The 27,967-nt window shown below is 50.0% G+C and overlaps 10 protein-coding genes across 10 annotated transcripts; 6 read left to right on the top strand and 4 right to left on the bottom strand.

Moving 5' to 3' along the window:
* Positions 1-238: 238 nt before the first annotated feature.
* On the bottom strand, positions 239-9,759 carry CPAR01_16212 (uncharacterized protein; the record flags this gene model as incomplete). Its single annotated transcript, XM_060500457.1, has 3 exons — positions 239-1,467; positions 1,521-9,335; positions 9,378-9,759. Coding segments are annotated over 3 exons (9,426 nt in total), but the record flags the coding sequence as incomplete, so codon positions are not given.
* A 1,619-nt stretch (positions 9,760-11,378) lies between these two features.
* Positions 11,379-11,855, top strand: CPAR01_16211 (uncharacterized protein; the record flags this gene model as incomplete). The annotated part of the gene is made up of 1 exon (XM_060500456.1): positions 11,379-11,855. The coding sequence occupies one exon, from the start codon at positions 11,379-11,381 to the stop codon at positions 11,853-11,855; it is 477 nt and encodes a 158-aa protein (XP_060340937.1).
* A 1,506-nt stretch (positions 11,856-13,361) lies between these two features.
* Positions 13,362-14,498, top strand: CPAR01_16210 (uncharacterized protein; the record flags this gene model as incomplete). Its single annotated transcript, XM_060500455.1, has 3 exons — positions 13,362-14,090; positions 14,146-14,214; positions 14,271-14,498. The coding sequence occupies 3 exons, from the start codon at positions 13,362-13,364 to the stop codon at positions 14,496-14,498; spliced, it is 1,026 nt and encodes a 341-aa protein (XP_060340936.1).
* A 1,114-nt stretch (positions 14,499-15,612) lies between these two features.
* CPAR01_16209 (uncharacterized protein) lies at positions 15,613-16,062 on the top strand (the record flags this gene model as incomplete). The annotated part of the gene is made up of 1 exon (XM_060500454.1): positions 15,613-16,062. The coding sequence occupies one exon, from the start codon at positions 15,613-15,615 to the stop codon at positions 16,060-16,062; it is 450 nt and encodes a 149-aa protein (XP_060340935.1).
* An 819-nt stretch (positions 16,063-16,881) lies between these two features.
* Positions 16,882-17,700, bottom strand: CPAR01_16208 (polysaccharide deacetylase; the record flags this gene model as incomplete). Its single annotated transcript, XM_060500453.1, has 2 exons — positions 16,882-16,955; positions 17,010-17,700. The coding sequence occupies 2 exons, from the start codon at positions 17,698-17,700 to the stop codon at positions 16,882-16,884; spliced, it is 765 nt and encodes a 254-aa protein (XP_060340934.1).
* A 1,336-nt stretch (positions 17,701-19,036) lies between these two features.
* On the top strand, positions 19,037-19,480 carry CPAR01_16207 (glutathione-dependent formaldehyde-activating enzyme; the record flags this gene model as incomplete). The annotated part of the gene is made up of 2 exons (XM_060500452.1): positions 19,037-19,151; positions 19,227-19,480. 2 exons carry the CDS (start codon positions 19,037-19,039, stop codon positions 19,478-19,480), a joined length of 369 nt encoding a protein of 122 aa, XP_060340933.1.
* Positions 19,481-20,422: 942 nt separating this feature from the next.
* On the bottom strand, positions 20,423-22,698 carry CPAR01_16205 (uncharacterized protein; the record flags this gene model as incomplete). Its single annotated transcript, XM_060500450.1, has 3 exons — positions 20,423-21,098; positions 21,151-21,214; positions 21,798-22,698. The coding sequence occupies 3 exons, from the start codon at positions 22,696-22,698 to the stop codon at positions 20,423-20,425; spliced, it is 1,641 nt and encodes a 546-aa protein (XP_060340931.1).
* Positions 21,054-21,458, top strand: CPAR01_16206 (uncharacterized protein; the record flags this gene model as incomplete). Its single annotated transcript, XM_060500451.1, has 2 exons — positions 21,054-21,248; positions 21,294-21,458. 2 exons carry the CDS (start codon positions 21,054-21,056, stop codon positions 21,456-21,458), a joined length of 360 nt encoding a protein of 119 aa, XP_060340932.1.
* Positions 22,699-23,434: 736 nt separating the features above from the next.
* Positions 23,435-24,211, top strand: CPAR01_16204 (uncharacterized protein; the record flags this gene model as incomplete). The annotated part of the gene is made up of 1 exon (XM_060500449.1): positions 23,435-24,211. One exon carries the CDS (start codon positions 23,435-23,437, stop codon positions 24,209-24,211), a length of 777 nt encoding a protein of 258 aa, XP_060340930.1.
* Positions 24,212-25,119: 908 nt separating this feature from the next.
* CPAR01_16203 (uncharacterized protein) lies at positions 25,120-26,234 on the bottom strand (the record flags this gene model as incomplete). Its single annotated transcript, XM_060500448.1, has 3 exons — positions 25,120-25,224; positions 25,281-25,909; positions 25,997-26,234. 3 exons carry the CDS (start codon positions 26,232-26,234, stop codon positions 25,120-25,122), a joined length of 972 nt encoding a protein of 323 aa, XP_060340929.1.
* Between the last annotated feature and the right edge of the window lie 1,733 nt (positions 26,235-27,967).

Here is a 27,967-nt window from a genome sequence, read left to right as displayed (position 1 = left end):
AGATGGTCGAGCTAAGAAAGAAACGGGAGATTCTCTTGTATAAAGCAAGAAGCATTATGATTATTCTGCATGGACATCAATGAGATTATATATCGGGATACGTATAGGTTGATCGATAGAGTGGAGGAAATGTAATGTTGAAGTAACTTGTACCTTATACCTTAGTGAAAGACCAAGGTTCTGAATGCTTTCTTTGATAGGAAAGACTATCTATCATCCCAAATGAGCACTTTTGCATCTAGGTGCCGTCCTCGAAATCCGAAGCATACAAAGTCCTCTGCTCCAATACTCGGCCCACATGAGTCTTGTCAATTGAGTCACAGTTTCTCCGTATCTTCATCAACACGACTTTGATGAATTGCACGAGGTACCCCTGATCGATTACTTGTCGTAGTTCAATCTCATGATCGACCCTTGAGTCATCCGATTCCAACGTGAGGAAGCGCCGGAGGTCCCGGTACTGATCCATTGACTTGATATAAAGTTGACCTGAAAATAGGTTCAGCTCAGTGACAAGTCGAATAGGGAAGTTCTGAGGAAGTCCTTGGTGCGGGATGGTGAAGAGATTCAGATCATCCAAAGGACGGAACCCGAGGTTAGGTCGCGGGGCATAAAGATGCAGCGAAACAAAGCTGGAGTTCTGTATGTCTGCTAGGAGTTCTTGAGCCTCAAAGGGGCTGATGATGATTACAGTGTCAGTCGCACGAGCCCTCGTGAGAACCCACTGCACAGGTCTCTGAAACGAATCCGAGACATAACCTGAACTTTTTCCCATGGGAATGATTGTTCGAGCAAAATCTGTTGTTACCAAGAGTCTCTGAGGGAACTTATTCACATCGTAGCGTTGAGCGGCGCTAGTTTCTGACAGAGACTGAAAGGCAGAGATGAATGCCCCCGAGTGCAAATTGAGCGTACCGCCAGTAATGAATGCGCGGAGGTCTGAGTGTAGGTGATGTTCCGCAGGCGAAGCAGGAGGGGCTTTTTGAACTTCCCTCTCCTGCTCAACTTCTGGCGATAGCTCCCTCTCTTGTTCTTCTCGAAATGTCGCAGATTCTGCATTGTGACGGCCAAACTGCAGCAGCCTATCGGTGATGGCATCGCCAGTACCTTCATCGCCCATCAAACCGGCTGGTAATTGGTAACCTGGTCGATATCGAGTCTCGAGAGTCTGTGCCTCTTCTTCAAGGAATTGATCTGCGTGATCTTCAGTCAGGTTCGTGGATCCCTCTATCATGCAGTTGTCCCACAGGACTCGATGTTGCTGGTAGCGACGACCTTGGTTTGCCCACAGCCAAATGCCTCGCTCCATATCCATGAGCGTCTCATAGATGGACCACTCCAGAATATGAGTCACCTCAATTGAGGCCTCGCTAATTTTTGACTGGGCAGCAATCTTATGCTTGATTTCGTCGGACATACAGAAAACAACCGACTGGCCTTTCCCAAGCTTTCTCATTCGCATGCAGGCTTGGACAAACTATTAGTGATAACCCTAGCTCATGCAAGCCATATGAACTCACCTTGAACTAATCTGTCTTTGGTCAAGTTTGCCCCCAAAGTTACTGCTGCACGATATTCTGCCGGAAGTTTCAAATCGGTCCCTCGGGTGTGAGCCTCGTCAAGGAAGACAAGACAGACGTCCGTCTGAGTGGCGAACGGTGAAGTCTGGAAGCTTTCGACACGGCCCCTGCGATCCACAGCACAAATGGCATCGTGCTCATCGCAAAAGATAACAGCTTGTGTCATCTCGTTGTCTTCCGTCATCTCGAGCCACTTTTTCGCAACCCCGAGATTATCTAGTTCTAAGATTTGAGCGCCGACGTCGAGAATCACTCGAGCGGGGGGTTTCAGCCCAACAACCATGTCCAAGAGAGTCTCGGCGTCTGACTTCAATCTGTTCTTGTCTGCTGCCGGAATCATTGCCACGGAGTTCTCATCCTGAAGTAGATACTCGAGTACCAAAGCGTTGGTGTGCTTCTGATCCAGTAAGTCCAGCTGCTTGACGCTCAACGGCAAAAAGGCTCTTGAGTCGTTTGTCCCGCTGAATCCAGTCGTTGCATTTGCTGTCCTCTCTCCTATATCCCACCCTGAGGCAGAGAGCTTGTGCGGGAATTCCTTCATTTCCTTGGGAAATACCAGATGATGAAGAAAATAGTCGATAACACCCTTGGAATGTCTTAGACATGGGAATACCTGTTCGATGCACTGTGGACGATCTTCTAAATTGATGCCAGGGAGTTGATGGAATGCGAGAGGTAGTTGATCGCTGTCCTCTACCCAGAAGCGGTATTCCATGTCGGCCATGTCCGAACGAACGAGATGCTCGAAACTCAAGAAAAGATCGGAGTCAGTCAAGCCGCCATAGTAATAACTCAGCGATGTTAGAATAATAACGACATCCGGATGACTGAATTCGGAGCGGGCGCTGGGATTGTCTTTTGCTCGATATGGCACTGCAAGTTGTGTAGGTGGCCGCCTATTATGATCGAGGCCGAAATCGACCCTCCATCGCTTTTGACAGAAGACGAAACTGAGAATCTGGCCGGCAATGAGCCCTCGTAGTAGTAGAATGCTGTTTTGCGTAGCTGGCAACCAGATATCTGACATTTCGACCGCATCGACTTCAGACTCTGTGAGGCTCGTCTTGGAGATGTAGGTGTAAACCGCCTGTTGAATGGAGGCAGACTGAGTTCCCATCGGAAGTCCAGTCAATCCAGATTCGCTGAGATGACGAGCCATATGATTGAGCAAGGTAGCCTTCGCGTCGTCGCGCAAGATTCGCGTTCTAGGAAAGCAGCCACGATTTCTTCCAGCAACCTCCAAGGAGCTATGGTATCTCTTGTGGATGTCAGGCAGCAACCTCCTCATGACTTCAAGGACCTGATGTATGCATACCCATCGCTCCGGGCTATGTTCCACAGGCCGCTGAGTACCCATGGTGTACACCAGCTCGAACTTGACGCTAAAATTTTCATCGCTTTCGTCCACAATGTCGCGAGCAACTCTGTCGAGAAAGTCCTTGGAACAGACGAGCATTCGACTAACGCTCACATTCCCAGAAATGGCTGTCTCAATCGCCATAAGCTGGAACGAGAGAATATGCTCTGGTTGAACTAACAGAATCCCTCCAGAATCCATGCACTCTTCAAAAATGTGTTGAATAGCCATCGCCTCTGAGGGCCCGACTTTGACGGCCCTAGAAAAGGGCATATGGAAAATGCGTCTTTGAAGTAGGCCTCCAAGCTTCGAGTCGAGCATTTCAAGCATCTGCTTTGACTGAGGTCTTGCCACAATAACCCGAACAAGTCGTGTTCCGTCCGCAAGAAAGGCTGCCACAATCGGCACAATGACCGACGACTTGCCTTCGCCCATGTTCAATTGCATGACAGCATTCTCATCGTCGGGCGGACTTCTCATGCTTTCCGCGATCTCTTCCTGCACCTCCCTGACTATCAAGCCGCTCTCAATCTCTAGCAGCAGAGTGTCTGGGTACTTCAAAGGGGACCAGTTCGTGTGGCCAGGATTGCGCAACTCATTCGCCAATGCAGCTGGGTCTTCTAAGCAACCCAGCATCCGCTTCGCTCGTTGAAACTGGGTGAGTGCGATGGCAAATTGCGTCAATGCCAGCTTCCAAAGAGTTGGTGTTGAGTCACGATGTAGATGATTTAGTCTGCGAAGAAGGGTGGAAGTTGAGAGTCTCGGATACTGGTAGAAGTCAGGCAATAAGGTGGGTACTCTTGAATAACCTGTTTCTTGGCAGCTCAGAAGGCGGCCTACGATGAGTTCGTACGTCTCCTGAACAATCGCTTGCCAGCGATACAGGTAAGAAACCACCAGTTTCGCCGTCTCTTCTGGCGATGTGCAATAATGATCTTCCGACAACTGACGACGTTCTAAAGCCTCCATGCTCGAAGCCAGGGCCTCGACGTAACGTCTCTCGTACTGACCGAGCTTGCGGTGACGAGCTCGAAGCCGGGAAAGCAGCGCGGGTAATCTATACTCTCTCTTGGAACGCTTGCTGAATGAATCGTGATCCAAAGTCCAAACTTCCTCGCTCAGTGAAGGTGGCGGAGAATTGATGAACAAAGAGTTTTCGGTCAGAAACCGAGGCTGGTCATATGTGGGCCAGTCTGTTGTTGCCAGCAGAGGCACCGCCAATTCTAGTGGACTGACTGCAGTCGGCAAGAAGCAAGCTACCTCTCGAAGGTATTTCTGAAATTGAAGGTTGTCGTACCAGGTTTGGAAAAGGGCCCTGATGCTTGCCATCGCACTACCCACGTCTATATATCCATTCCAACTGTTCGTCTTTTTGTAGCCGGCGGGCAGGTTCGGAACGCGACAAGGCCACTGAGACTTCATCATGTTGAGAAAGGTTTCCAGAGCAATGTTTCTGTTGCTGAGGAAATCGCTCTCTCGCCTTTTCATGAATGAATGGTCGTCTTCATAGGCCATTCGATGCATACACATTTCGGGACAGGAATCGAAGGGCTTGAGATTCTCCATGACCTCATGCCTCACTGTTGAATCCATAAAGTTCTTGCCATTCGAGAGATCAAAGCCATCTGCCACAGGTGCAGAGAGTGCGTGGATAGTGCTGCTTGTCTTGAATGAAGCCAAGGTTTGGATAACCGCGAAGTCTGCATTCTCTGCAAAGGCTATCGTTGCCAGCCAGATCATCAGCTTATACTTGTTGATGCTCTTCAACTTGGACTGTAGCGCAATCCAATTTTCCGCGATGAATTGATAGGAATCCGACAGTAATTCGGCATTGTATGTGATGTCGTCCACCGAAAAAGGTGAATGTGGGCCCAGTATAGTAATTCCTTTGGAAAGGAAGTTCCATAGATAGGTTTCCATGGACCTTGACACTGGCATTGACAGGATCGGCTGATCGAAAAAGACGAGTTTGGACGCCGAATATGCTCGAAATCCTCGAGGGGAGCAGGACCGATCCCGTGGTTCGTAGACAACGTCTTGATCAATAGTATAACACTCAGCGCCAAACCCCGATACCCGAAACATGGCCGTTCGGATATTGTCCCGTGCTAGAAGTCGGGAACTCATGGGTTTCAACTCGGGTGACCCGACATCCTGTAGTGGATAAAGGAACTTTGATTGGTTGTTTTGCGTGAAGATGGCCTCGACATATTCCTGGTATAGACCGTGTTGGGATAAGGAGCCAAGTTGCGAGTTCCAGTCAACTTGTTGCATGACACTTTCGTTGACTGGATAGTAACGCCGACAAGGAGTCAGACGAGAAATCTTAGTCAAAAGTCTGGCGTTCTCAGGTGTCAGCACATCAAAAGAGCTGACTGATGCAGAGCTGAGAATCGACAAAGCCTCTTCGGTACCCGTTCTGTGCGTAAGAGGATCCGGAATGACAAAAGATGTCAAGGAGTGTAGATAACAAAGAAACAGCTTGCTCTGTCGACTGCCATTGCTCACGAGCCTATTCAGTGTATCGTCCACGTCGTAGGCATGAACCCTTGATGCAAAACCCTTGCTAACAGTGACTTCGACATGGCCATCCTTTTTCAAGAACGAAAGATTTCCTTCGAGCACTATGATCTTGCGCCCGACAGGGAGAGCAGGATGTGGGAGTTGGTCGACTTTGAGAACCAACTTGTCTCTCAGACCGATCAGAGTTCCGACTGCCTGATCTGGATCCACCGACATGCCACGATATTGTCTCGACATTATGGAGGCCTCCCCTTGCTTGAGGCTGAACTCCAGCATAGCCCGAGGTAGCTCTATAGAAACCATTGAACTCTCTATGTGATGGTTGATGTGGATCGAAACGGGGTCTTCTAACGGCTCGAGAATCTTCGAGATAAGCCTTGCAGAGCGACTGTTGACGTTGACCAGACACGATTCATTACGCCTGAGCACCCAGGTTCCAGTGACTCTATCTTTCAGAAGCTTCCAATTGGACGTTGAATGATTCCATGGCCTTTTGAGGCCGCAAAATTCGATGGAACCATCTTCGTAATTATACCAATGAACAAAGTCGCTGACGAATTTGGTGGGGAACAGTCCTTCAACGCAACTCTTTGGGACAAGATCAAATTCCTGTTGACCGTGCCTTGCTTGTACTAAGAGATTTCCCTCGTTGTCAAGGCCTAGGCTGACAGCATGGCCAGCGTAGTATCGTTTCGAGGAAAACGTCATCCCAGGTTTTGCCGTGGGCAGAATCTCGAGGGAAAGCCGCCCAAAAAGATTCTGATATGTCAGGTGACTGAGATAGTTCTGAGGCAAATGGTCGAGAGGAAGACCATTGACGAGGAGCTCGCCAGTCACGAGGTTAAACTGTACAGCGAGATGACTGGTTGTAGACGCAGTAACACTGGTCAACCACGAGCTATGCGTCTCAGAGAGTGCCTTCCACTGGTAGCTAGGCTCGTAGCTAGACCAATTGGCACTGATGGCATCATCAAGTCCAGCACTGCTGCCTGACAAGATTTGCTTCGCTAGATAGCTGTGGTGAATGTAGGAGGCTCGTTGCCAACGACTATGAAGATGGCAGACAAACGCATCCACAGATCCAAGTAATATTTGGACTTCTTGGATAGCGATGCAGCACTGGAAGAAAGTCGAGACGGCGGAGCTTTCGGCGAAGATGTCGTGCTGAAATTGCTCGTCCACGTTGAAGGTGTCTGCACAAATCAACACAACTTCGAGTGCCCGGCGTTGGAAATCCAGTTTGTCATCGTCGTCGTCAGAGTCCTGAGCCTTACCCCTCAGGCTCTGGCTCCAAAAAAACGTTGTACGCCGTGCTTGAGAGAGTATTCTGAAGCATCTTTTCTGAACACTCACTGATGAAGCAAGGCTTAGAATACGTCGAGTGATGGCTGTGAAAGTGGCAAAGGCAGATGAGGACTGCCAATTCTCCTCATAACGAGTGATAGCTTCGGCCAATCCGTCAAGTAGAGTATTCGCAAATCTTTCGTCTTGACAAATTGCATGCGCTCTTCTGTACTCCGAATCACCACCCGGTCCTGCTTGAGAGATGCATTGAAGAATGACCAGGGCAGTCTCCCGCTTCTTCAAATCAACCGAAGGAGCGAAAAGTTGCAACAGAATGTTTTCCCATTGCAAATTATATCCCAAAGGAATTGAAGCTAGGGCCTTGTACTCCTCGAGTGACATGTCATGAGGACACTCGTGAAGTGTGGCGATGACGGTGTTGGGCGTTGGGCCACTTGGGCATGTTGATGGCCGGAAAAGAAACTTTTGTAACGTCGTCGACGCCGCGGGTAATTGGTAAGTGCATTCCTTGGGGATGATATCAGATCCTCCAAATGATTCCATGAAGCAATGCCTGCGATGATCGTAGTAGGCGTAATGTAGTCCATTGCTCAGACAGACCTGATCTTCGGTGGCAGTTGCTACATGCACCGTCTTCCGGTGGGTTGCCATGTGCGGCTTGGCCTCTGAAAGCAAGCTGATGAAGTGCGGCGTGAATTGTCCTCGAAAGAACTGGCAGAGACCATTGTAGTCTTTCAAGGAGTAAGAAGACTCTCGTATCTGACTACCCATTCGCGGCGTAACTTTCAGAACCTCAAACAGAAAGAACACGGTAGCCTCCCGCCATTCTCCGAATGATTCTGGTACTAAAAGCTCGAATACGACTGATTCTGCATCGAGCTCTCGTGATGGCAGCGGCCATTCATGAATATCGATTTGCAAGCTGTTGGCCTGATTGTGGTACGAACAGCGGGCGCAGCCACCGCTGTGGCTTCTGTAGTACCTCCCCGTTCTCCGGTTGTACCCATCATGATACTCACAATTGCTGGTACGATATTTGCCCATGAGATCTGCGTACTTCTTTTTCTTTCTGTTTAGTTCTTCCACTTTCTTTTCCCTGTCACGTTGCGCTCTTGCCTCGATCTCCTCTTTCAGGCACTGGTGTTCCCTAGACTGCTGAAAATGACGAACAGGGAAACAATGTGGAGAGCCGTAGGTGTTGTAGATGCTAGGAGCGGATGCTGCAGTCTTGCAACTGCGGTTTCGATCGAGTAGATACTTTTCTGCGTTGTGAAGTCTCTTTATCTGGCTTTTGAGCGGAAGAAGCAAATTCTGTAGAACGCCGTTGGGAATTTCGGGGTTGTAGTCTCTCAGCATCGGGAACAGATGTACAGCAGTTTTGTCGCAAGCAACCCATAGTTCAAGAATTGTCAGCAGCATGACGGAAAGCGACTCGGGGTTTCCAGCGTAAAGGCCGCTGGCGGTAGCGTGATACCCCTCAATGACGCTTCGTATCTTGGTACATGATCCATTGTAGCCTTGGCTGGACTCGCCTATCAGCCAAGCCTGTAGATGACATTCAACCCATGTTTCAAACACAACTAGATGCAAATGCAAATGTTCCCTGTCTGGTTGTAGCACGGCCGAAGGGAAGATTTCCGGGTCATACTTGATCAAAGTCCACGACGGAATAAACTCGAAACCTTCCGAGTGACATCTCCGACTGTCGATAGAAGCTAGGAAACTGTCAAGAGCTGGCAGATGCAGGTGTGAGTCTTCATCGAAGTTCAAGGTTTTGAGTTCGGCCAGTTCTCTGCCGAAACCAGGCGAGGTCCGTTGTTGAATGCGATTCCAACGATCGGCGAGAACTTGGTTAGCTCGCAACATTGTTCGATGTACGAGGTCAACGATAGAGTGGATCCGGCCATTTGAGATTTTGCCCATGCGTCTGGATATTTTCGAGATCATGACGAGTATAAGATCTGATGGGAGTTCCATGTCCGTGTCGATGCTGTGACGAAGCACTTTGGCCATGAAAAAGGCCATAAATGTCTTGTAAAGACTGCAACTTGTATCGTCGATATTGCGATCGAATGCTAGCTGCAGACTGACTCTAATCAGCAGCCAAGTAGGGGAACGACGCCAAGGAAGAAGGGCATCACTCCAGTTGACTTCTTCCCGGGTATTCTTCCAGGTTCTTGTGCCGTCAAGAGGTTTCCCTATAGCTTGAAAAGTCGAGATGAAGAGCTCGGTGACCATTTTCGGACTTGTGGTATCGCGGTGCTCTTGATGGAGCTGCCCAGCTTTCTTAGCTAATGGTTGGGTTCCTGGGGCAGGCTGTGAGCTCATTGTCGACAAAGCGTCAGCGAGTGTCTCTTGACAGCCCGGCTGGCTGAACTCCTCTAGTTGTATGGAGATTCCGGTCCCGGGAAAAGTCCGCCGAAGACGACCCAAGGTTGACATGACTGCCTGATTGGTTGGAGACAGCTCGAACACCTCCACGTGTATTGCGTCGTGAGCCCTGGTGATGAGTACACCCGCATTCTGAGCCCGGACGTTGAGCGAGATGATTTCTCCTTCGACAATGTTAGCTTTGTGGGCTTATCGCAAACAGGTATTACTAAAGGTCATACCATCCGCCAGATTCTGCAAACTTTTGAGTAGGCCGTCCTGCTCGATTGCAAGCGTCTTCCCCAGAGGTTTATGAATGCGTATCATGGCATCCATCAGACCAATGGCAATCCTTACGGAGGCCTTTTGACTATTGGAAACATGTTCAATAAACTCGGTGGCCGAATCTTTGACAACTCGAAGCAAAGCACTCTCGTTCTCCGGGCTGAAGTCATCGGCGTGAGGCAACTGGGGCGGCAGGAAAACATGCTGAATGATGAAATGAAGATCAGTTTGGTTGGCCATTTTACGTTGGTTGAAGAGGAATGAAGTAATTGGCAAGAACGTTTTGACAAAGTCGTACAGTATGAATTGAAAGATGATAGTTATGGGGGGCTTTAAATAGCTCAAGAGTAGTGTCCAGGGACGTCAAATATAACAATTCCCTGGGTCCCCATTCGAATCAACCATCCTCAGAAGTTCATCAGCCACCTCCGACATGACAGGGTTCCCTGGCATTGTCGTCGAATGGCCCTCTGCCTGGAAATTCTCTCTCAGGAGATGTACATCACAAGACGAGGCAGAGCTTGGGAAATAAGCTCGTAGCTAAGCCAAACATGTTCCGGTGTGCTGAGATGAGTAGGTCTCAGTCTTTCACAGACTGTAATGTAATATCAGGCGAAGAACGATTCCCGGCAGGCTCGAATGGCGGTCTTGAGCAAACCCACCCTATCCAATCTGATAAGGTTGTTTGAAACATGCAGAACTCAACGCGGGAGGCCGTCTTGTGCAACCGTCAATCAGGTAACGTATGCGGGGTCAATTGGTCGCACAGCAAAGTTAGTCCAAAACTAGTGCTCCTCATCCACATGCCCGGCGGAGCCATCTAGGTATCTGCCGAAAGATGCGAAGTCCGAGACACGCCGAATATCATTGTGGGCCTCAACTATGTTACTCGGAAACACGTGGGATGTCCGCATCTCGCGTCATCATTTTCTTGAAGCCGGCGACATTGACCGCGGAACTACAGCTTCAGTCGGCCTCCTACTTCTCCTGAAACACAATTTTGCTTTTCTCAAGATAAGGTACCCCAACGCGTACATCTTCATGTTGTATCGTAGATCGTTCTCGCAGGCACCATCGAGCCTTGGTCCATGGCTCTGCGCGTCTAGCGAGGGATTCAGGGAGAGCCCGGTCGTCTTTCTCTCAGCATTTTGAGTAGATACCATCAGGTCACCTGACCTCAGTGGTATCGAATCACTTCGTGACAAAAATGGGATCAGATCGTCTGGTGGTGGTTGATATGGCAGCGAAGATGATGATGGACACACGAATGAAATGAGAGACCAGGTATGAGGCGGGGGCGGGCAGGTGATATTGCTGAAGTTGCAAATTTCAGAAAGAAAGAGGATAGGAGTTCGAGACTCGTGTTAATGCTGGCGGGTTCGACTGGCATGTTGTCCATGCCAAACGCCTTATAGCTTTCTTCACGATGGTCGCAATTGTCTGCTATCTTGTTCACAAGGCCTATTATTAACTTCTTTCGGTCTCGTACAACAGTTCGCCTATGGCACGAGTGGTGTCGGTGTTGAGCTTGACTTCCTGAAAGAAAGCAACTTGAATGCGCCTTCTTTTTCCTTCATTTCACAAATTCCCTTTCGCCTTCTGCTGCCTTTCACCTTCCGTGTTCTCTTACCTTTCCTCCCCCCTTCCCTCACCTTCTCTCACCTTCCCTAGTTTCCTCTCACCTCTCTTCTCATCTTTCCTCGCTTTATCCACGCCTGACCCTTAAGTCCTTTTCTTTCCATTCCATCAAAACTTTCAACTCCCACTACACCCAACTCGCCGTCGGTGTAATTCTCGCGGCTTTTGCATCGTTCGCAATATTTCAGCAGTAGTAGCTTGTCACCAGCCAGTCGATACTCGACACGACAATTCAACGCCCTCTTCACAATTTTAAGCACCTTATCCTCTTATCTTGGAGTTACGACGCTTTCCGCGGAACCCCACACGACAATCCCATCATGTCGCCAGATACTCCCTCATCCTCCACCCCTCGTACAACTTCCGAGAACGCCATTCATTCCCTATATCCGATCATCTCCCTGTCCGATGAACGATCCAAGGTCGGGTGGTCATTACAATGCTATGATGATCTGACAGCGACGGAGAAAAGTATCCCCGACATCTGGATGGAGAGACACCACGAGTGTTCTCGTTTGTGGAGGCTTAATACGGCGGAAGAGAAAGAGGCTGCAAGAGCCAAGATTTGGGAGTTGGCGTTCACAAACTGGGACACCAATACACGAGTTCCTCAACCCGCTCGTGCTGTTGCTAGGAAGACCAAGGATAGTATAGTCAAGATTGGAGTCTTGACAGAAGACGCCAAGCCTTCCAAGAAGCTTCATGGGGACGATACCAGTATTGCCGCCTCTGATCCACCTCCTCGTCGGCCGCGCTCTCGTGGAGATGACGTCTTTCTGAAGGCCGAAGTCGATTAGGAGCTCGAGTCTCTGAGATTCAGGGCTTGCGACGCAAGAGGTTCAGACCTCTCCTTTGGCACCAAATATGAGCAGACGCTTGGCTATCCGATATTCACTGCTAAGGAAGTTTGCATTGCTAGCTGGGACCGTGATGAACTCCGCCGGTTGGGTCGGGCCAATACTCAACTCATGATCTACTGGACAAGAAACGCGCTGCTCCTCTCCCTCAAAGACGGGTTGAGAAACCGTGGGAACACGTACCAAACAACATTGACGATCGACGAGACGCCACCCAACCTTGAAAAGTTGACTCGCGTAAAGCTTGTCAGCGATGTTTGGGCAAAAACCATCGATGCTTGGCTTCTATCGCCACTGTCTGGGACACTATGAACACCTGATCTCCGTAAGTTTACAATCTTGGCCTCCTGTCTACCTCATCTAAACCACTGACTGACGTTGTCACAGGTTCCTACCCTTTTGATCACCGGTGCCGCCTGTGCGCAGCAAGGATGAAGACCGTTGATCCACTTAGGCATTGCTGTTGCAAATGAAAGATCATTCGCCTTCTGCTGTTGTCACACCAAGAGAATTCCGGTTCTCTTCCAATAAGTTGACATTCGGGTTGTAAATTACAGTTGTGGCGGAGGCTCGGTAGGGTCCGAAGCCTTCTCTTGAGACAGAACCGATCCTCATGTCGCTTTTCGTATGGATCCAATCCGTGAAAACAATATCTTTCATCGACATGAAGACGCTGTTGATACCGAAGCTTAGTTCATTGTGGTGGCATCATCTACCTACTCTTGGCCTCGCCGCCTCGATCGTGATTGGGCCTATAAATGACACTCGCTGAGGCCTCCTTTTTCAAGATAGCCTCCTTAATTAGGAAGAAATCCGGCGGTTGATTTATCGCAATCACTTTGACAAACCACTAGCTGAGAAATTTTGCGAAACATTCTGCACGCCGGTAGTCGTGAGGAGCATTATCAATATCGAATCCTTCCGCATCCTTCGGGGACCTCCCATGTGGGGCGCCGGGCCGGATCCGGTGGTCTCGGATTTACAGGGCCATTTCTTTTGTCGTAATCCCGAACCGGGTCGGCTTTGGCCTGCACCCGATTTCGAAACTTCGCTGGATTCTGCCCGCTGTCGGACCAAGCCAAGACGTTGGCCCGATCGCCCGCCCAGAGCATTTTTTGTGGCTTCAGGCATCGCTGATTATTGCGCCGCCATGATGTTCCTGAAGGCGGGGGCTGTGTTTTCGTAGACACCAACATAGCTTACGAAAAAGCACTAATCAGAAAGACCGCGACACGTGTACTGTGCTGTGTAGAGATTGGGGGAGCCTGATGATTATATAGATTCTATCTTCCTGAGTTCGTGAGGTATGTCCGATTTATTCCAACATCAGAGAACTGGGTTTCTGAATACTTCGGGGTTTTATTTCTACCTTCCGCATTGTTTGAGTCACCACGTCTGATCCCGACCCTATCACTACATCCGCAATTTATGATGTTGAATCGCAACATGAACCAGCTTTTCCCACCCAAACCCACTTTCACAGAAGAGAATCTGCCAAACCAAGCAGGCAGAGTGCGTATTGCTTTATCAACTACCCTGACATGTAGCAACGAAATTAAGAAGACACAGGTATTCGTCATCACTGGCGGAGCATCTGGCATTGGACTGGAACTCTGCAAGATTCTTTATGCAGCCAACGCGACGATATACATCGCGACCCGCTCAAGTGTGAAGATAGCCGAAGCAATCAAGACCATCAAAGCCCTTCAACCATTGAGCAATGGCAAGCTCGAGCCGCTCGTTCTCGATCTCGCAGATCTGACGACAGTCAAACCAGCCGTCGAATCCTTCCTGGCAAAAGAGTCGAGGTTAGATGTCCTGATACACAACGCCGGCGTCATGATGCCGCCTCAGGGTAGCACAAGCGCTCAAGGTCATGAGCTCCAGATTGGCACCAACGCCCTCGGCCCGTATCTTCTCACGCGATGTCTGGAGGAGAGATTACGGGCTACGGCTCGACTAGAAGGAATCCCAAAAGGGAGCGTAAGAGTGGTCTGGGTCGCGAGTATGATTTCGCTTGGGGCACCTAAGGGTGGTCTGATCTGGGATGACACCAAGGGCTCGCCCAAGCTCTCTGGGGATTCTATGAGCGATTACATGCAAGGGAAAGTCGGCTGCGTCTTTCTTGCCGATGAGTTTGCGAAGCGAGTGAAGGATGATGGCATCGTCTCTGTGGTAAGCCCGGTTTCCCCGCTTCGTCACATACAACGGATGCTGACTTGAGGGACAGAGTGTGAACCCCGGACTAGTCAAAACAGAGTTGCAGAGGCACGCTCCAGCAGCAATGAGCGTCATCATGGTATGTCCAAAGTCCTTGGCATGGTGATTCCCGCCATAAAGCTAATCGAGTCTCAGGGTGTCGTGTTCAAAGGACCCAGACATGGCGCATATAGTGAGCTGTTCGCGGCTTGTTCCCCAGACGTTTCGGTGGAGAAGTCTGGTTCGTACATTATTCCGTGGGGAAGATTTGGATGCATCCCGGGAGACATCGCTGAGGGAATGAAGCCGCCATCAAGCGGGGAGAAGTCTCTAGGAACCAAGTTCTGGAACTGGTGTGAGAGGGAGACCTTGTGTTATCAATGAACAAAGCAACCTAGTAGTCTCAATTTACACCAGGAATCGGGATTCAAATTCTTCATTCTTCGTCAGGGATGATAGAGGGCCTAAGAAACAAATGGCCAGCTTGGATATATAGATGTATACAGCGCAGAGCGTACGCATCGAATAAAGGGCATATATCAGCATTTCATCTTTTGTACCTTACAGCAGTCAGCATCTATGAGCCTCCACCCTATGATGAATGCCTAATCGACAGAAGTAGGAAAGTGGATCTTTTACAATGACAATGTGACATAAGGTAGGAAAACAAAGGCAAGCAGGCCAGACGTGGCATGGTATAATTATGCAGAAGGGGTAGGAGGTACATCGGTTTAAGACCCATGCGCCTTCTACATTTAGTCTCTAAAGAAGATTACGCAGAGTAAAATATCCATCAACGAACTCATGTTTTACTCTATATATTCTATCAACGACCTCGTGGCGAAGGAAAAGTCCTCTTAACGCGACGTAATTTCCTTTTTCTTTCTTTTCTCTTTTTCTTCTTTCTTCCTCCATCTATAAGCCGAGATTCGCAATACTTTAACTATATTTAAACATCCCTATAGAGAAGAATTTAGATAAGTCTTATCGTATATAATTTCAATATTTCGCAAATAACCCCCGTCCATAAGCTCTATATTTCTTGATTACAGTATATACTTTAATCGTACGAAAAGAAATGCTAACCGCCGTAAATACCCGTTCGTTTACCCAATTCCAGACCAACGATACCGCCTCCTCCTACCCCCCGCCGTTCTAGACTCCGTAACTACATTATCCGTATTATAGAAGAGAAGCGTATACCTCGCTCGACAAGATAATTCGGTAAGCATAGTTGATCGTTACATCTAGTAGGGCTAGATCCGGTTCCCTGCCTACTTTCTCGAAGTACGACGGTCTGAGTACCGCCCAGAAAGTAATCCCTGAACCATAGATGGAGGTGTACTTGGATGTTACCAGATTCCGAGAGGTGGCTAGCCGATAGGCCCTCGATAACCGCATCAAGGAGCTCTGGTACCTCGTCTTCACAAGCTGGGATACCAGCACGGTGGTCATGCCCCCAGTGCCTGCGACCAAGCGATAAGCGGCCCAAACGACCATGTACGTCGGCACCCTCACAGAGGACGCCAGCGTGTCCGCGGCGAGTAACGCTCGCGCGAAGAAGAGCCACGCGGTGCCTACGGTTCCTGCCTGGCCACAACGGGGAGCTGCGGTCTTTATAAAGATTAATATCAATTGGGCGGACAACGACCTCACATTCCCTTTCGTGGATGTCAAGGGATCGACCTTCCAGTCGTCTATCAGATACGACATGACCGAGAACATGACAATCGACCACGCCAAGGGGCACCTGACCACCCAGTGGGATATGGCAGAGCTCAGCCGTCTCGCAAAGGCCAACACATCCCTGATGGTCTATCGGTGCCGGAATGCCCTTCTGAAGGATCTCCGCAGTGCCGGCCAGCCAGGAGTGGCAACCGACGAGTATCATCCTGATCTATCGGAATTGGCACACATTGAACTATGCAGAGACGTCTGGAGAGCGTAACTGCGATTGACCATGGTATCTATGGAGGTTTATGAGCGGAGCGCTTGCGAAGGGGAGGTTGCGTGATGGTCACGGAATGCTGTAAATTACCGTCCACGACGGAGCATATCGGAGCACGAGAGAATACCCCGCTGCGCGATAAACCCAATCCTTTACTTACCTTATACTAGTGTAACCTCTTAGAACTATCTTCCAACCAACTGTGTTTTACTCTTATCGGCATTATTACCATTCCTATCCGGTTCTCTTCATATACACTGCTGAGAGTACACGTAAAGCATCGCGGCGAAACGCCAATAGCAATAGAAATTGTAGGCGTGACATAGGAAATAGGGTTCAGAGTATCATTACCGATGAGAGATTGTATCATTCACTACATTGCTAAGTTTACGAATTGCAGATGCATTTTGTTACTCCTACGCCATGACTTTGAGGGCAACGCTTGCCCACTGAGGGGCATTTACCCACTGGAAGTCTCACGAAAGCAAGACCTTGCCTCCACTCAGTAAAGATGGTCTGAAACCTGGAAGAGTCCTGCACGGAGTGCCCTTTGATGTGAGGTAAGCTTGGAAACTCGTCATTATGGGGCATGCCCGGGCGACATTGAAGCACATACAGGCGTATCACTTTGGTGTCTAGAGTACCCTGTCTTTGCCGAGTGTGGGTGGCCGGATATCTGTAGCAAGAAACCGATGCTTTTCCTATTTTCAATATGCGCTAGGCATCAAAGATATGTACGGAATAATATGTTCACGAAATCTCCTGGTAACCATTGCCACCCTAATAAAGGATGTCAGGGTTCCACCATAACTTTTCCCTCTAGCAAGTTGTCGCGCCGTTGCCAGTGAAAGAGCCAGACTGGTACGCGCCGCTGGCATCATCGAGACATTCAGCTGATACACAAGTTAGTTACCGGCTACATGAGTCTATTCGCACACTTCACTTACCAACAGTAACCAGCTTGAGGTTGTTCTGCTTCGCCCAGTTGATCAACCACGGGGTCAAAGTCTGCACCGTGGTTGCGTAGGTCTCGTGCATGAGAGGGATATGTCCGTTGCCGCTCGCGCCAGCAGCAGTGAACTTGGCCTCGCTCTGCGCCGGCGTCTGTCCGTTCCAATCGCCAGAATCCACATCATCAGTGATGACCTTGTATCCCAGCGTCTTCATCGTCGAGAGCACGGATCCGCCGGTAGCGAGGTACGGCGGGCGCATGTAGGCAGGCTTCTTGCCGATGATGTTGACCATCGCCTGTTCGAGCTTCTGCATCTCAGTCGTGAGCTGCGCCGTGGTCAAGCTACCAAAGGTGGACGGGTGGGTCCAGGTGTGCGAGGCAATCTGGTGGCCAGAGTCGAAGGCCTTCTTGACGGCGGTGCGCTGGTTGTAGATGCACCCGTAGAGGGTTCCCGTCATGAAGAAAGTGGCCTTGGCGCCGCCGTTGTTCAGGATGTCGACGAGCTGGGAAGTGTACTGGTACGGGCCATCGTCGTAGGCGAGGGCGAAGACCCCGGGCTTGGCGCACTTTTGGATCACGACGCCAGCGCTCGGGGCGCGCTTGATGAGCTCCATGGGGTTCTCGATAGGGATGGCGGCCGCGCTGGCGGCCATCAGGAGACCGGTGACGATGGTATCGAGGAGCATGATGGGCGAATCGATGTTTCTGTCGAAGAATTTAGAGTAGCGAGGGGACTAACGATGGTTGTGGACATCAAGCTTTCAAAAACAGGAATGACCTGGCTGGGCAGCCGTCTATATATGCTTATTCAACAGGTGCGCTCAACAGGCGATGATGAGCCCACACGAAGCACTTCAATCTCGTCACGACTAGAGAACGAAAAGGACGGGAACACCTCCTTTGTGGGGTTATTGGACATGGGGTGAACGGCCGGGTGCGACCTCTTCGGGAGTTCGCTTCGTGGCTCAAGACGAACCTTGCTTCTCCCAGGGGCAAGATTCAAGAGTACCACGGCGCGAGGCCGGCAGTGAGGGGCCTCGAGGGGGCTTGATTCGACTACATTGGGTCAATAGCAATCTAGATGAGTGTGCGGGAGGGAAGCGGGTGACAGCATTGATTGAGCAGTCTCATTTAGGCTCTTCTCCTGGTCGCGGGGTGCTTAATCTGGAACGGAGGGTCACGGTCAAAAGGGAGAATTTTTTGGCGGGGGTCTGATGGGCCATCCCGGCCGAGTTGACTAGGGTATATCAGGGCGGCTGCTATTCCGACGACGATGGTTTCTCCGCAAATTGAACAGAACCAGATTTTCCAGCTCTTTGGGTGCCGGGGAAAGTCGTCCACGTGCTTCTTAACAGCGGCTGAATCGGCATAGCGGCACCGGGGGTCGCCAAGGGTGAGATGTCCCGGAACCTGGGGAAGCTATCATTCTTAACCAGATGAAGTTGGTGATGTTACCATACGACTTTTCGTCCCGGCTAAATAAGAAAGCTTGAACGCCAGCGATCACTGACGCGCTGAAGTTGGCACTAGTTCAGACTACACATGGCCGGGGGAAGGGAGCGTTCAGGGGCTTGAGATCATGTCTGAGCGCTGACTCATTTCATATTCACAACTAACTCACATCAGTCGCGTCTCACTGATTTCACAAAAACTCAATCTCACTTCACGGACCCAATGGGTGAGTGAGGCGCATCCTCGCGAACATTCATACACCTTAGGCAATCTCAGTAATCAAGAAGTTGAGCTGAAGGTAGTGAGCGCTCACGCGCATGCAAGAAGCCAGCCAATCAACGATGATGACTCAAGTGAAGCGAAACCAGCTGATCACTGGCGCCCTTCGCGTGTCAAACCTGAACAACCATCACAACATCCTTCAAAGTTGATGTTGGGGTTCTGACTAGCTTTCATTTCCATGGGTTAAAATCCATCTTACTCACAGCCGAGACCATATTATCAGGAAATCGGCAACGCAACAGTTCCAACATCATCCAGTCAGTCATCATCAAGCGTCTTCTGCTCAAAATGGACGTGGAATGTCAATGCGGCACAGTTACATTCAAGACTCCAGCACCTGAACCCCTTGATATCTACTGCTGCCACTGCTCGCAATGCCGCAAGCAATCTGCTTCAGCATTTGGTACATCGGCAATCTTCCCCGCTGATGGCCTCTTTCCGCTCTCGGATAATCTCGAGTCGAAGCTCCAGGTCTGGACTCGTCCCACAAAGAGCGGCGGGCACATGGACTGCTTTTTCTGCCGGCTATGCGGGACTCGGGTTTTTCATCGCACATGCGATGAGAATGGAGTACCCAAATCAACAGTCAGCATCAAAGGGGGACTGATCTTTGGACTTAAGATGGATAGGGGAAAGCATATCTGGACGAGCAGCGCGGTCGTGAGAATTCCTGACGATGCAGAGAGGTACAACGAATCACCGCCTGCGACGCCCGACAGTGGCAAGGATTGAAAGGCTCTGAAGGCCTCAAAGGGAGCAAATACATCTGCAGTCCTCGTTTGGCTGTTCAAATAAACTCATCTCTTCAGGTAGGGTATGTTTGCATCCCGAACTTAGGTGCACATGCTCCGACTTGCTACCATAGTGTCAATTTCTTTTCGACTGGAGTAAATTGGATGTAACACAGACTAGATGGTGTGTAATATCGACATTTCACGGTCCTATTAGGTAGTTTGATGCTTATCTCAATTTTCTTCGATGAACATCTGGGTCTTCCCTTCATAGCGACCTACAGAGCACCTTAGCAATTGGACGGTAGGCAAAGAAGGCAATGTGATACTTCTGGCCATGGGTTATCGTCTTTCAACGAACTATCCCCTCAAGTACAAATTGACGTCAATTCACAGATACACGGTTTGATCATAGACAACAACAAATTATATCAAACCGACATTGCTCTCCATCCAAACCTCGGAGTAAAACTTCGAAAGGGCGCAAAGATTGAGAGTGACGTACTGACGCAATCTAGCAGTTGCAAGGGAAAATGACATTCCCCTTGGCGACGAGTATAGGCCTTTCTAGCCGCACAATAGGGCGATATCAGCGCAATAGACTTACGAAATTGCTTGCAAAGCACCGTAGGCAGAAGTGAACGAAGTTCAAATGTCTATTTTTAGTACAATTAACAGCTTGACTAATAGGCAACCAAATGACTAACACTACCACAAGCGGCAAGCGGACAACTGCCACTCCAGCCGCATCCGTGGCTAAAGACCGAAGCAACATCAGTGAAGATAGCTATGTCATGACACCTATCGGGGTAAGAATGCTGATGAAGGCCTCCTGACAGCGAAAGGAAATGTCAGAGTGCAGAAACCGGAGATTCTGAGAAAGATATACGCCCCTTGGCCACGCGTGATGAAGGCGACGAGGTGATAAATAGTATAGTGCTGATTACGGAGTCCACAACTCCGCTTCCCACTGAGGGAAAGCGGGAGTAGCAGGCGTGTTGGAACAACCCGATACGAATTCTACGCCGGGCGGCAGTGGCATGTTGAGGCTACCGGGACCGCCAGCGTTGAGGAACAATGCGCGAAAAGGCACGTATATCTCAGAGTCACGTACAAGGACGTTCGCAGCAGTCACCCTGGCTCGACGGGAGTAGTCTGCCGTGATCTGACCGGCATTGGCACCGTAAGCTCCGGCCACAGATGACGAGAATGTACCATAAAACCAAACAAACCCGAAATCATCAGGCACATCGATTGTCAGAAACCAGATCTTTGCTTCGTTGAACTTTAGGTAGCCTCGGTGTTGGATCAAATCACACGAATTGCTCCACGTAGTGTTCGCCGGGCCACGTACTCCATAGATGTTTGTGGGACCTGTTTCGTCACTCGGGCTCGTCCTCCATGAGACGAGCGGAGTAAAGCCTGTGCCAAGAGGAGTTCTGCCTTGCATGACTGTAGTCAAGTTCAGATCCCTTGCGCTTTTGGTCGAATCAGAGTACACGCGCAGGAGCTCTTGACAAGGCTCGGAAGTTCGAGGAAAGACGTAGGCGGCGAACTCGACGCCAGGTGTACATATGGGCGTAGCAGATGTGCTTGAGCTGCTGAGCGAAGAACTTGAGCTGGAGGTAGTTGACGAGATTGGAGTTATGATGGATGAGCTGGAGGACAGACTGGTTGTGAGCGAGGACGAGATGCTTGAAGAAGCGTCGGAAATGCTCGCCGAGAATGTTGATGCCTCAACACTTGTCGAATTTGAGAAGCGTGCCGAGGTGGAAGATGTTGATTCTGTCCTTGTGGAAGTCTGAGTGAAGAAGGTTGTGGTTGACGGCGGTGAGGGCGATAACGAGGGCGATAACGAGGGCGATAACGAGGGCGATAATGAGGCCGCTGGAGACGGCGAAGACAATATGGATGACGAGAATGATGGAGATAACGAAGGCGATGACAATGTTAGAGGAATCGGTGATGGAAAGATTTGAGTTTCAGGATCGCGTGTCGGTAATGTTATAAATGATATGGTACTTGGACCAGAATTCGATGATATGAGCGACTCGGAGACGCTAGAGACTGTCGACATAGTGCGGGAAAATATAGAAGTGTCTTGCAATAAGCTGCTTGTAACACTTGCGGTAGAACGACTTGTGGTGCTGGTCAAGACTTCCAACGAAGTTGCACTTGCTGTAGTCGATGTCGAGGTACTCTGACTAGGCAAGCCGGGAAGTTGTATTTGGCCGTTTTGACACAAGTCGACTATCCCATGTGAATATCAGCTTCGGCATCGTTAGGGCGGACAAGGTAAACTTATTGGTGAACTTTACCTCCATATGCTAAGAGAGAAACTGGATCGCAATCAGGCGGTCTGGACGTAAAGGTGACATGGACCTGCCCAGTAGCATCTTGACAGAAGCTTGCCTGGCTACCAGGGAGAGATGGATGGTAAAACCGAAGAACCCCATCAAAGACGTTGAATGTTGTTGTAATGGCGTTGTTCGGTCGCGTCCCCATAGCATTGAGAGGTTTATGGCTATCACCTGGAGAGTAATACACTGGTACGCCACCATCTAGTAATTCGCCAGCGACCAAGGAAAACACTGTTGCGGTGTTGCATAGCTGACGATCTGCGTTGGTGTTGTGGTTCACGAAACCACCCATCACCCTCTTCTTCAGATTTCGTCTCACAGTCGAAGTTGAGCCTGGAGCAACGAAGAAGATCACAGTTTCAGCAGCTTGCGCGGATATCGACGTAGATGAGCCGGAGCTAGTAGCAGTGGTCGGGGCTAGTCTGCTAGAGGTCAGACTTGCGGACGAAGTTGTGGTGAGCAAAGTCAACGAAGTATCAGATGCAGCAACAGAAAACGAAGACAGTTGTAGAGACGAAGTGGGTATTGTCAACGGGGTCGTTGCCGGCGCACCAATCTGTTCCGTAGCCGGGAGGGAGGTGCCGAGAGAAAAGCTCAGCGTTGCGGAAGCCCCAAGTGTAGGATTTGTGGAAAGCCCAATGGTTGTTTCCGTTGACAAAGGTGCGTTAGCGATGGAAGTTGAGTTCAGTGCCGTCTCCAGTCCTGTTGAGCCAGCAGCTATACTCGTAGGCTCCAGGTAAGTCGATAAGTAAGTGAAGCACCATGTTGCTGGCAAGCCATTTTCATGGTCAAAGAATGGTTCAGACGCTGAGATGGTTTGCGGAAGGAAAAGCAAGCTGAGTATAGACCGAGGCTTCATGATGGCGATTGAGATAACGTTAATGACTAACTCACATGACAGTAAGAGCTCCCCGATATAGCAGAAAATAGACGACATGATTCCCAGATACATATATGTCAAGGTTCAACGCCGGGGAGCAAAAGGTCGCTCGTAATTGAAGCAATCAACACCAAGAGAAGAAACTCCACAATATTATTACAATGAGACATCAAATCTCATTTTCGCGGGACAGAAAACTCTTATTTCAACGAGACATCAAGCCTCAGTGTCAGACAATGAACTAATTGTAATTGGTAAAAGCATGAGTTGGAACGCTGTGAAACTTGAGGTGCGATTTAGGTATGTAGCTAGACCGAGAATAGTTTCACACAACGCCGCAATACCAGGCCTAGGCGGTCGGCGTCCCGACATCGCGGTTGAGTCTGATATGTCCATTGAAACAAAATTCCATACTTCAGCTAGCCACAAGGCGGCTCCCACATTGTTACAGCTCAAAAGCTGTCAGAACTTCCGCATGTGTACTCAGTGATATTTTATAGTAAGACACACACACTTGTTCCTAAGCTCGCTTCTAAATGCTTCCTCCAACCAAGTCTGGCAAGTCTGGTGGCCACATACCCTCCCACTACAACCACAAACATAAAACGTTGTTATTTCTCGATAAAAACTGTACTCGAATACATTAATTCAGCAACCAAGGACGAATCGCTCCGTTACGTTCTTCGCCGTTATTACTATCATCAACATCGCGGTAATGGAAGTCTTTTCCCAATCGACTCTCCTTGCGTGTCGTACTGCGACCATCGTCCAGTGCTTCACCAAGCAGCCATTCGCTCCGTTATGCGGCAGCTGCATGGCGACTCCCGTTGTCCGCTTGCCAGCCGCCACGGGACAGCCCATCACCGTTCAACTACAGGCCCCAAATTGCAACAAATGCGGATGCGATACTTGCGTGCACACAATCTCCTACACTACCGAATACGATACTTTCTGTTCCACGGGTCTCGCTAAGCAGGTGTATGCTGTCACAGAGACATATCGTGGGATGCCCTCGAAACCTACGGTGACGTCTGCGGATGTCCCCTTCGGTTTTACCGCAGAAGTTCAGACCTGCACAACGTGTGGTCCAACCCCCGTCGTGGCAAAAATCACACGCCCAGTGTCGGAGGTGGTGCAGAATGTCAGGGCGTCGGGGGTTATCACCATACCTGCTGGCATAGATCCTCAATACTCCCTGTTCAGCATGGCCGACTATCCAAGCGCAGCATTACCATCCGAGTCTACACGTGTCACTGCTGCCCAAGACCCTCAAGGATTGGTTTTGCAATCCGGCCCGACTCCCGGAGAGACTCTGCCTCTGAGAAAAGACACGTCACTAACGGCGAGCCTTCACGGCACAGTGACGGCGCACGAATCGAACCCAGAACAGATCCCAACTCTGGGATCGCTCAATTCGGGTGTAGTTCTTCCGCTGCCAACTACTGCTTCACGTGAGTATTCATTTTCTGTCAATCTCTGGTCAAGAAACTAACAGGCAGCTTCGCTAGTTCCCATTATCAATACAGTGAGCGGCTCTACCAGACAGTACGGCCCAGCCGCCATTTATAAGTGTGTGATAGCTGGTGGGCTGGTGCTCATGACGGCTTTGATGGGATGAGGCATATACATCTTCTGAACACAGTCTGAGTCTTTGACCAATCTCTAGTCCTGGGTGAGCGATATTGTTCCAAGGAGGTGATCCAAGCAGGTAGACAGCTTGTATGTATGTGGAGGTCTAGATGTAGAATCGGTAAACTCTGCTATGAAGACTTCTGATCACGCTGTCAGCCTATTTTGCCTCGACATCTTTGAACCATACTCCATGATTGAATGCTCATATCCCTGGGAAAAATAAAGGGCTACTGCAAATTCCATCGCTCCCTGTTCAGCATACTCAAAGGCGCTGCGCCAACAAATTGGCTCTTGCCAGCTGATGACCTGGAACGCAAAGTTTTCAGACTAACCCCTTGCAGTGATGAACTCACTGAGTTCGTTCCGTGCTGTAAGACAAGCTTTCATATATGCAATGATGAGGCTGAGACCACGGGTACTTTTCCCGATCGTTCCACCGTAAATTGAACGTTGCACATCCATTAGGCTTTGGCAAGGTATGGATGCTATCAACGAATGTCACTGTCGCAGAAATGCTTTGCTGTGTTCTTCCAGCGTTGTGGAATATTACTTCCAAGCGTGTCGATACAGTGAAGACCTTTGGTTGTCATTCAATCTGCACCTGAAGTTTGTAACTTGTAAATACATGAAAGTTTAACATTGTACAGGAGAATGAGAAGGACTTTGTACGGTTCATGACCCCCCAAATGATGGCCACTGGTATTCCCAGGGGATCACACTTGGTGACTCATGATAGTCTGCCTACGAGGAAGGTCTAGGCATACCTCTTTAGACGCGACGAGACTGCGAGCGCTGACCAATGCTGCGCTTGGCGCTCATCATCTTGACACTCTCATCGTAGTCGGATGTGCCATTGTTGGGATCGGCGTCCTTCTGTATTGGTATCAGCCCTGCTCTCTTTCCATCATTGGGTCAAGAGGATTACTTACCGCGTTCTCGGCGCCGCACTTGGAACCAGCATTGTACTTTCCATCAGGCCCATCGACACCCGCAAAGTCTCGCTTGCTGTTCGCCTTGAGCATATTGGTAGCAGCCTCGGGCAACCACCCGTTGATAAAGTCGCCGTGCGAGCAGAACGAGTTACCGCACGCAAGCTCAAAAGGCGGCGTGCCGTTCCATCCGTCTGGAAGCACCTTGCGCAGATCATAGCGGATTGAGAACCGAAGCTGCGGCTGGCGCTTCATGCCTTCGGGGCACCGGTTGGCGGGCTTGAAGCCGTCCTTCCAGTTCTGGGTACCCGAGTAGGCCGACTCGAGAGTCTGCTCGTTAACGCAGTCGTGGAAGAGGAGGAGAGTCTGTAGGTGCGTGGAGCACGTCTTTGTGGGCCACGCCGCGACCTCTTTACCCTCTTCGGTGGGATCGCCCTCACAGAACCATTGGATGCCGGCGAGGTCCTCGACGTCGGCTTGTGTGGTTCCTTTGGAGTTTCCGGCAACGGTTTTGTAGTTTTGGGGGATGGCGACCTCAGCGCTTTCGATAGCGACGTAGTAGGCGCTGAAGCGAGAGAAGGGGACTGGGGTCATGCCGGTGTCATTCTTGACGTACAGAGTTGGGACCCCTTTAGAGTTTAAGTCAGCGAGAGATCTTCTTGAAATTGGGGAAATGGCTGTGGTTCAAGAGAACATAGGATTGGGCCTCAGCTTACAGTAAGAAGAGTAGTCATTGGGGTTCTCGGCAGTTGAGCAACCTGCTTGGAGCTCGGCAGAGGTGTTCGTGTTTAGGGTGACGGCGTCGGAACCAAAGAAGGTGTGCATGTGGCTCTTGTACTGGCCCGGGATGACGACGGGATCGATGTTTTTGCGCATGAAGGGCTCGGCCACGGCAATGGTGTATGCATTGGCGATGCCAGCACCGGCAAGCAAAAGTGAAGTAGTAGGAAGCATCTTGAAGTGGTTTACAGGGAGTGCGAAGAGAAGTGGAATGAAACGAACGAATATCACCAAACCTGTCAAGGAGAGAGACTCGGGAATGGGATTGGTTGAGGGAAGGACAAGTTCACACTGACAGACCCAATAAGCCTTCCCTCCAAGTAGGCCATCGGCGTTTCTTTAGTATCTACAACCTTTACTCCCCCGAGCCGCCCGATCTCAACGTTTGTTTGTCCCATCACTGCCGCCTCCGCCACCCCAGCAGGCCCGCCATGCATCCCGTGAGCTGTCAATCCCAGCGAGCTGTATGTTTGCAAGGATGAAGATGCACCTATTCTGCGGGCCTGGGCAGCTGAAACGCGGTGACCGGCTGGGCGGCGCACTTCCAAAGCCTTCAACGAATTGAAGTGCCACCTGAATGCGGTAGCGCGCTTGGGATGGGAACGGTACAGGCGCCGCACGCCCATGACTTTAATTTCGATTCGAAACGTGCTTGACAGGGTGACAGGGACGCAGATTTTGCCCCAGGCCTTGTTAGTACCCATTAGGGCCAACGATCGAGGCCTACGGATTGCACGGAGCTATCCACCAGACTGGTTTGCATCAACGGACAAAGTAGAGCGGCCTATCGGACATTCTACGCCTTATCAAGTCTGTTAACTGGTGAATGCGAAATGTGTGTATAGTGTACAGCTCAGGTGTGGCAGGTAACCTTGCTTCTACTATCGACCACTTTGATTTCTAGACTCCAACCGATGCAATTTACTGCTGACACCGGCACCTGTCAAATTGGTCGGACCTCGTTCGTGCCCCTGACCTCGAAACCAGAGTGACTGGCTCTATAAGGCTCTATCTATAGAGTTCATAAGGTAAGGTAGAGAAGGCTTAGGACGGAAGACAACGTTGAGTACTGGCATTTATTTCCACGGCGCACAACTATCAACCTTTGTCTCTGAAGGAACTCATGATGCATGAAGCGAAATGCATGAAGTACTTCGCAGTTCGCTCTCGCTCTCTCAAAGGAGCCGGCAATCTTAAAATTGGCAGCCACAAGGCAAGGCAGTCCCCCCTGTACGCGGAGAGAAGCCGTGTTAACCCCTCCATCCATCCCCTGTAATCTCCACTGTATGCGTGCACGGAGAACTGCATCGCACATTCTAAAGCTGCGACGTTCTGCCCGCTAGTTTTTTTCGTGATCTTAACAGGAATTGATATACGCTAGGTCATCTTTTAGCCTTCATTGGCACACGAAATATGTTACATTTTTACACAGTCTTCTCATGGTATAGCCACCAAGCTGTCTGATGTAAGTGAGAAAGTCCATAGTTCACAAAAAATACTCAGCACCCGTATTTCTTCCCAGAATTCCAAGTTGGGCCGTCCCAATCTGGCTGAGAAGGCCACAGAACCCTGCATGTAGTGCATTCGGCCAAGACTATGTGCGAAGCGAATGCCGCCCATAGTATCATCCAATCACTTACCGCTCAATGGCAACTACTAGGGTAGTCGATTGCATAGATGCCAGATGAACAAGACTTCCTCTCTTGCCCTCTTTTGTGGGAGATCCAGGAATCGGCCAATCTGTCTGAAGTTTGACAGGTCTCCATCCACGTCAATCCAACGCAAGGTCAACCTAGTCGGTGTACTGCATGACGTAGATCTCGATTAGAAAGCGTGATTTCCAAACCTACATCGACATCGTTAAGCCCACCACGAGTAGAGTTCATTAATTCTGGCTCCCGGGGACC

The sequence above is a fragment of the Colletotrichum paranaense genome (assembly GCF_030867605.1).
Source record: "Colletotrichum paranaense strain IMI 384185 chromosome Unknown Scaffold_23.1, whole genome shotgun sequence".
NCBI lineage: Eukaryota > Fungi > Ascomycota > Sordariomycetes > Glomerellales > Glomerellaceae > Colletotrichum > Colletotrichum paranaense.
This window is presented reverse-complemented; position numbering and strand designations above follow the sequence as displayed.